The following is a 9,039-nucleotide window of genomic DNA, read 5'->3' on the forward strand; positions in this document are numbered from 1 at the left end:
CACTTTGATGAGGAGGTTCTGCTCGGAGAAACGCCGCCTCCCGCTGTACTGACAGGAGGGACTGGAGAGAGTACCCGTAGGTTCAAAGTCTGTGTGTGTGTGTGTGTGTGTGTGTGTGTGTGTGTGCCTGCGTGCGTGCGTGTCTCATGGCAATGCATATATCTCTGTTGACTGCTTTAAAATGCAATGTTTGAGAGATGCTACTGGTGTTACATCTAATATGTTGTATAGTCAAGTGTTTTATGGATATTCATAAAATTACTTCTATGTAATGTGGTGTAGGCTATAGGCTATCTGGTCATATTGCTGTTGGTTATGTTTAACGTGATGATTACGTGCAGCGCGAATAGAGTATACATTATTTTAAGTATACGTACTGTAGGCTAATAATGTGCCCTCCCATGCATTTCATATGCCCCCCTTAAGACTGAGGTCTGGCGACGGGTCTGCATCTGAAGCATTTAAAGACTCTATTTGTCCATTGCTTATTTCTAAAGAAGCACGACAATGTAAAAAAAGCTTCATTACCTTGTAACTCACGTTATGGCTCCATAGAAGAAAAATTGTAAAAATAGGCAATTGTGCCGATTTAACTTAGCAATAATTAGCCTGTTTCTATGTTATCTCCTAACATATATATACACTCTCCATCTCTGCAAGATTGGGAATGGGAATTGGCACAGCTACCAGAAACTTTCTGGAAAAGTGCTGCTGAAAGCCTTCACTGGTTCCGTCCAGAGCAGCGGGAACTGTTGGTCCATTTCAGGTTACAGGTGAAGATCAGACAGAGTTTAATGATTAATTGAGAAAAGAGGAAGTGGAGGAGGTGGAGGAAAGTAAAACAGTGGTGGAGTGTTTCTCTTCAGACACTGGCTGTTTGTTAGAACAGAGCACAGAGACGGGTGGAGCTCGGAGTCCAAACAGGGGGGTCACAGTCAGACCTGATCCCCTCCATCAGATCCCAGATGCTAACAGCTAAAACTGCTCTCTGAGCTGAGAGTCAGGCATCCTTATTGAGATAAAAAACATGTTCCACTCACTAATTTTGTAATTTTAAAAAGTTTGACACAAAAACAACATTTCATGTTTCTAGTCTGGTGTTGTAATTGGCCATTGACAAAGTGGATGTGAATGAACCGACAGAGTTACAGACAGGGAAGCTTGGCAGCAGGAGGAGCAGACATAGTAAATGATTGTAACAGCTGGAAACACGAAATGATATCTGCCTTTTGTTTGGTTTCTCATTTTGAGGTAGGCATACTTTTACTTAATCTAAATAAGTAACCAAGTTAGGCCTATATTTCAAATGCTGGACGTTTATTTGTTGTAGGCTATAGGCCTAACTGGTGTTCTTTTAATGTGTAAATTGGATATAGTCAGCACCTCAGGGAGACAGACCAACAGACAGACAGACAAACAGACAGACAGACAGACAGACAGACAGGTGTCCTACCGGTTTTGCAGGGTCCCCTTCCTCTGGTCTTGAGCCCTGGTTTGGAGAAAGCGGCCTCTCTGAACTGACACATGTTCATGTATGTCACTCCATCTGTGCCACACACCGCCTCCTGCTCCTCGCACACACACACCTCCTCCACTTCATCCTCATCTTCTGCGGGCAGCGGGTCTGCCTGGCACCGCAGCCCGGTCCCGCAGAGTCCGTAGAAAATGCTACGGTCCCCCGGGTCGCAGGCTTGACCCTCCATGTTTCCGCACTCCTTGCAACAGCCGCAGGAGTCCTTCACCAGGCCGGCCCTGCAACCCCTGGTCTCTGGGCACAGGTCCGGCTCACACACCCCGCAGCCCGCAGCTCCGCCGGTCCCGTTCCGCCCCCCACCACCTCCCAGCTCCTCATCCAACCGGTCGTAGTCCAGCAGCGGGTCGGTGAACTGACCAGGCGGCTCGGTGCTGAGGGCTGGCAGCTTGTAGGGGAAGGCCCGGCATGTGTGAAGGTAGAAAAGGATAACTAGTCCTCTCATCCCCGGCATTTTAGCCCGGTCTGTGGGTTCCGTTTGGCTCCAAACACCTTCACTGGACGGGTGATGCCGGGTCGGCCCGGTAGGATGCTTTCTCGGGTTCAACGCGACAGAACAACCCAGAACCAGAACCGTAGTTAAATCTGTCTGTCAGCGAATCAAACACCCGACACTCACATTCCTCGCCGACCCAAACACCGGGGAGACCCGCACGAAGACCCAGGGAAACTCGGAAAAAGTTAAAGAAAAGTTAAACTTCTCTCTGAAACAACCTTTTTTATTAGTTAAACAACAAAGGAAAAAGTTTTTATTTCAGAGTTAAAAATTTGAATATGTCTGAACTCATCGGAGGTTTAAACAGCTGAGCTGCTCGCGCTGCTCCGCCGTTCACAGATAGGCACGAGACACCAACGTCAAGTTTGCAATAATAAAACTCCCAACGTCCGGTCACCTCCTTCAAAATAAGAACCTGACAAACGCGTTTTGGGCTTTAAGTAGGACATCAGTCCCAAAGGATACGATGCCGTCGTAAAAGTCAATTTAAATCAATACCTACATTATGTTCGCTCTAACTGTTTCTCCTGTCCATATAGACCTACTGAGGAAAAGATCCCAACAATGTCAATATGGTAATGGTTGACAAAATCCACAGTGTGTTTACGTAGCCCCCCTGGGGTCAGTGGAGAAAAAAACTAAACCGTGCGCACGGATTCATAACAACCCATTCTCACGGTTTAATAAACGTAATAAAAGTAGGACAAATATTCACAAATTCAATCTTCTGGGATCAACTACCTTACAGCGAAATGATATGTTATCACAAAAGACGCATCTTTAACGTAGCAAGGTTAACAATGAGCTACAAACAATTCTTTACCAAACGAGCCATCCTCCAACCTGGAGAAAAAAGATTGGTCTATCAGCAGATGGCTGTGCTTAGCACCGTCTTTGAACTACAACACAGACAAAAAGTATCTTAATTTAATGATAAAATAAGATAGTGTCTCCAAAATTATGTTTAAACAGTAAGTTTTGTAGTGCAACTATAGGAGGAGACAAGTTATAGGATAATTAAGGTAACTCCATATCTTATTTTGAAGGCGCGGCAGTCCTATTTCCGGTCTCGTTCTGTCTTGCCTGATAGAGTTTTGAGGACAGTAGCCCGTGGCTGTATTTCTGATGTTCTCCCTTCAGCACGCGCAGCAGCAGCAGCTGTGCGCTCGCCCTCCCTTCCCCCTGCCTGACGTGCCAGCTGTTTAACTCATCATCAGGTTTTTCAAGTCTGGAAAGGTTCTCAGGGTCCTCCAGGAGGTTTCAGGTCTCTTACAGGGAACACTTTGAGTTTTCCAGGAAGAAGTCCTTAAAGGAGTTACGGGGGTCTATGAAGGGGTTCTGGTCTCCAAAGACATTTCAGGGTTTCTTATGGAAATTCTTCATGGTACATGAACAAGGAATCCAGGAATTATTGAGGACACTGAGACTATATTTTAGGGGTTCCCTGGGGTCTATAGGAGGTTCTTATAGTCCATGGTCTTTACGTTTGAAGATGATTTACTTAGAGGGGGTGTAATGGTGATTGAATAAGCTTAAATTATATTTTCAGGTGTCCTTAATTTTCTATGGCCCCACAAAGGAATCCAGGGGGTCCTTTTGGAAGCCCCTTAGAGATTCCAGTGGTCTTTCAAAGGAAAGGTTATTGGTAGTTCCAACGTTTCATCTGGTTTATTTGATGACCTTGACTTTCTAGGCTTCCACAGAGGAATTCCCAGAGGCATTTATGGAGGCTCCAAGCATCAATAAAGGGGTCTCAGGGGTTCTTGATGGCGATCTTTTAAGGGATGTAAATAATGGTATAAAGTTATTAGGTTCCGGGGCTTTAGGTTTCTCAGACTTGATAAAAAGATATCCATGAAAGGGTACAGGGATTGTTTTTTATGAGAGTCCTTCAGCATATTCCAGATGTTCTTTGAGAGTGCTTTGAGGAGCTTTTTAGGGCATATCTGTGCTTTGTTGAGAAGGTGCATGAGTTCTTTGAATGGATGCTAAGGTTTTGTTTTAGGGGGTTCCACAATTCTGTTAGGCTGTTCAAATGGTTCTAGGTTCCAGAGCAGATTATTTCATTGTATTTGCTCTTAATGTATCGGGTTTCTAGAGGTCATTGACTAGGTTCCAATGATTTTTGAATGGCTTCAAGGATTCTTTGAGAATTCTGCAGGAGTTCTTAAGGGACCCTCCTGGTTTAACCTCTTGTGTTGTAGGCTTTGGAAGGCAAGATTAAAGGCCAATGTATGCACCTGCGTTAAATTGATGCTGTGGGTAAGTACGTAGGTATGTGCACATATACATGGACCCTACGCCGGACCCTACGCTGGACCCTAAGCCGGACCCTACGCCGGACCCTACGCCGGACCCTACGCCGGACCCCACGCCGGACCCTACGCCGGACCTTATGTCGTAGCCTGACATGCACCTCTCAAAAAATATAACTACATGTCGGGGCAACACAACAACAGTGATTGGACCGCTTGGCCTAAGTGCACAAGTTCCTCAGGCCACTTACGTAGGCTAAAGCTGCAGAAAGCCCCAGCAGAAGCATAACGGCCTCTGAAAGTACGCAAAATGCCGACGCTTCCAACTAGGCCTAGGCCTACTCTAGATAGATTTTACGCAAATTATTTAGCAACTCCAGCTGCATTCCGAGCGTTGCTACTAGAGACACTGTAACATGATGAAAGGTACTATGGAGAAAGCTGAGCCCTTCTGTTTAGGTTCACTTCTTCAGATTGTTTTTGGGGCATTTTCAGCCTTTATTTTTGAAAGGACAGCAGAAGACAGAGACTGGAAGTGACATGAAGCAACGTGACGCAGGTCGGCATCGAACCCTGGTCCACTGCGTTGAGGAGTAAATGTCCATATATGGGCGCCTGCTCTACCAACTGAGCTATCCGGGGTGTCCTGATTGGGTTTACTTCTGATCAAAATACCCACGGCTGACTATTTTAATGAAGCTCTTGCTGAACATTTCCAAGTGCTTCAGCATATCTACAAGACTTTGTCATTTCTTCACTTAGACACACATCCCATTGCCTACACAGCATTCCTACACAGATGCACGATTTGTTTTATTACCGTGGTCATGTAACTACTCTTATTAACTTAGGCTTGTTTACCTGCTCTGGTGCATTAGAATGCACGTTCAGTTGCCTGTGCTTGAGCCATGTTTCAGAGAAAATGTTTTCCTTTGTTTTCTACTCCCATAAACTCTAGTGATTCCTCCATATTCTCCTCAGACTCTTAACTTTAAACACTCACTGATTTAATTTGTTTGTCTGCAAATCAGCTGGTTTGTTTTGTCACTTTTATAGTTTCACCACTTCAGAGTGAAACATTGAAAATAAATCAACGTTGGCAGAGTGACGATCAACTGTCAGACAGAAATAGAGCCGTAATGGAGGGTTTGTTGTACTTCAGTCTGCTCACTGAGTTATTTGGTGCTCAGCGCTGTACTTTTCCCTGATGGGTGTAACAACATGTCTGCTGTCAGACACGCAGTCAGCACTTTTTATTGTTGTTGAGATTTTTTGTAGATTTCAGAGATTTTGTGTTAAAATAAGTCTGAACACAGTGTTTACCTCTATCTGAACATATGTTACAGTCAAACATGTACTTAACTTTGTACTTCAAGACGTTTATGAAGTGTAGCTACTGCTTTAAATGTATTTCTACACATGGGACTTATGTGGGTATTATTATTATTATCATTAGTAGTTGTCAATGTTTAGATAGGATGTCAGCTAAATTGATAAATCAGTGATAATGTTTTTGTTTTATTTCTCACATTATTTCATCATGGACTGGTTGTTTTACAGAAAGCGTAGGAATTTTGGCTTGGTTTTATTTAGTAATTTAACATATTTAGTACACTTTGAGAACAAATTGTATTCTGACTATTAAACCTTTTATACTCACCGAATAGAACTTTTATATGGAAAAAATATAAAACAAGAGTTCAGCAGACAGACGAAGCAATCAGAGCTTTTATTGTGGTAAATTCTAAGAGTAGGAATTACCAGACGCCTCCCGGTACAATATCATATACCCGATACTTATGCCACTATACGATATCATTGGGATTTTTAACATATGGCAAAATTATGCGATATATAGCAGTTTATAACTATTTTTCAAACTTCGAATTTTTCCCAATTTCAAATGACGTCCCCAAAAGGAAACTTTGTCAACATCTGTTTCATCCAAAAGTAAAAATGTCTCTGTTTGTTCATCTCACTTCAGTTTTATTGCTGCAAAATGGGATTGTCAAGCAGACAAACTGACCAAGTCATTCTGCTTATAGCATTAGATTGATACTCGGGGCCGGTGTATCGATACAGCCACTGAAAATATCGTGTATCGATTTCCCCCCCCCACCCCTAGTAAATTCTAACAATGGAGAATTGCACACATTTTAACATTGTCTCTGATAAATGTGATGATGTCATAATGATGTCATTAGTCGATGAGGCTCCACTGAAAGATGCTGGCCAGGTGCATCCTGGGAAATGTAGGATCCAGTTTTTTGGGCTAAAAGTCTTTTTAATCTCATAACTACTCTATGGAAGTGAACAGTAAAATTGCAGCATTGAGTAGTCTTGAGAATGATAGCATTTGTTATGATGCCAAACAACCCAATTTTCACGTCTTTTAATCCTGAAACCTCCTGTAGCTCTTGTTTTGAGAAATTTTTGTAGATGAAGCAAAATATTCTAAAATCTGAACTAACCCCCGGCCAAAACCCTCCTGGTTTCTGCAGGACTGGTTTCCGAAGGTGTGTGAAGCCCCTGTCACAGCCAGGGGGTCAGGGCCCTCCCTCCCCCCCCTGTTGGGAGCAGATGTGGGAGATGAAGAGACAGTGGTAGTTCCAAAGCAGAATCAGCAGCATCAGCAGCAGACTGCAGAGCAGCAGGACAACCAGCAGGGGGAGACGACAAGACACCGGGGGAGAGGACGGGTCGCCACAGTTGACAGGGAGAGGAAGAGGAGGGGGAGGAGGGGGTGAGGAGCAGCGGTGGAGCCACAAACAGAAATCTTTAAGTCCAGATGGTTTGTGTCCAGATCCGTTTTGAGATGTAGACATCCTCTTGAAGGTACTGAGGTTCCTAGAGGTGTTTGTTGTTCAGGTGGTCTCTGAAGATTAAAAACAGAAACAAAGTTTTTCACTGAATCAGTTGGTCTAAGCATAAAAAAATACTTCAGTTTAAGTATAAGTCAATTCAAATATACTTCGGTAATAAAAGAAAGTTATCAGCAAAATGTGTAAAATGTACAGTCAAATGACAAATAACATCAAATAACACTCACAGCTAGGGAACATTTTAATGAAGGCTTCATAGTACTAATGCAAATGTGTAACCCAAAAGGACATCTTCAGATGTCTTGGTTGACTAACAGTCCAACACCCCAAAATATTCAGTTTACAGGAAAACACAGCATATTCACATTTGATCTTTATAGCATTTTTGCATCAAAAACAAATTAAACAAAGTAAAATAAAGTTCAACATTTCCCTCTGAGTTGAAGCAGATGCATAAAGTAACATAAAATCACAAAGTACAAGTAGTCTACATTAAGTACAGCAGAAGATGCCAAATGCAGCTGGAGGCTGCATGCAGTAAAATCATTTCAAAACTGAAGGTTTACTTTAGGTTTGAGTCCAAAAAGTAGGAAACAAACAAAACTCCAAACACCATAAAGACATGAAGTAGACCATTCAAAATGACATGGAACACTCAGAAAATACTTATAGGAAAGAGGCTAGTAAACTGGCCCCAGGGCGATGGGGGTTGTAAAAAGAGACAGCTGACATGAGGGCTGATGAGCTGTGAAACACATTGGTGTAGCAGACAATCACAAAGGCACGGAAACACACATGGCAGGAAGTGGAACAAGATATGACACATGAGAGGTGACCCTACAAAATAAAATGACACACTAAACACTAACAAAATGGGAAACTCCATCTGCTGATGAAGTTCATGTTAGGGATTGAAAAAACAAGTCCTTTAACAATATAGGTTGTTTATTTCTACCCTCTAATAAGAACCACATGAGTGTTTCACATTTCAGCGCCCCTAATAAACGCAATGGTCTCAAATGTAAACGTGTCGTTAAAGTTGTGAAGCTGTCTCAGTTTGGTTGCATTCAGGCACAAAAGCTACTTGGTTACTTTTAGGCACCAAAACAAGTTTAGAAAAAGATTGTGGTTTGGGTGAAAATCAGATGTTACTAATTTCGGGATATGCACGTAACGGCAAACGTGACATAGCTCCGTTTGTCCAATAAAGCACAAAAAAAACCCACTTTACTTTTATTGTCAAATAGGACACAAAACCCAGTCTCCTGGGTGAAATTCCTGTGTTTGTTTGTCCCGTCCACCACCACCTCGACCCCCAACCTCCCTCCCTCCTGAAGTAGGGTTTATACTTTTGGGTTGGCGTGTGCATCGATCTCTTTAGGAAAGTAGCAGGGCCGTCACGTGTGTTTGTGGGGAGTGTGTGGTATAGCGAGTCAGAGAGTGACGCGATTAGCTTCAGAGTGAGGACCAAATCTAGAGTCATTGTGGGAAAAACAAAGTGTCTCCCCTGTGCTTTCTGACCACGTGGGAAATCTGTAGCAGGAAAAGTTGACGCTTGATTTGATGTTGTTCATGGTGAAGGAGAAGCAGGAAATGAGTAGGGGGAAATGCAACGCTACCAAGCCACGGCCGAGCGACGTGTAGCAAAGTGTTTTTTTAAGAGGTGCACGTCAGGCTAAGACGTACGGTCCACGTCTCTGTGTCCCTACGTACGTAGTCATGGCGTAGATTTTACGCAGAAGCATAAATCACGCTTTACACAGACTGTGCCACTCTAATGATACGTATACACACTATAAATGTAAAAATTTGTCTGCTAGAACAAAGGACTTATGTGGACAGACAGTCTTGATTAAAAGGAAGCAAGGCATCTTTATTTGCACTGCACATTTCAGCAACAAGGCAGAAATTCAAAGTACTTTACATAAAATATTA

At 43.0% G+C, this 9,039-nt stretch overlaps 1 protein-coding gene across 1 annotated transcript in view; it reads right to left on the minus strand.

Moving 5' to 3' along the window:
• kazald3 (Kazal-type serine peptidase inhibitor domain 3) overlaps positions 1–8,794 on the minus strand; it is a 12,069-nt gene extending 3,275 nt beyond the window's left edge. Inside the window, exons 1-2 of the mRNA XM_034872086.1 lie at positions 8,658–8,794; positions 1,454–2,233 (exon numbers count right to left, since the gene is read on the minus strand). Coding sequence (XP_034727977.1) covers positions 1,454–1,985 — 532 coding nt within the window. The 5' untranslated portion in view covers positions 1,986–2,233; positions 8,658–8,794. The remainder of the gene's footprint in view (positions 1–1,453; positions 2,234–8,657) is intronic.
• Between the last annotated feature and the right edge of the window lie 245 nt (positions 8,795–9,039).

This window comes from Etheostoma cragini, chromosome 5 (genome assembly GCF_013103735.1).
Source record: "Etheostoma cragini isolate CJK2018 chromosome 5, CSU_Ecrag_1.0, whole genome shotgun sequence".
Lineage (NCBI taxonomy): Eukaryota > Metazoa > Chordata > Actinopteri > Perciformes > Percidae > Etheostoma > Etheostoma cragini.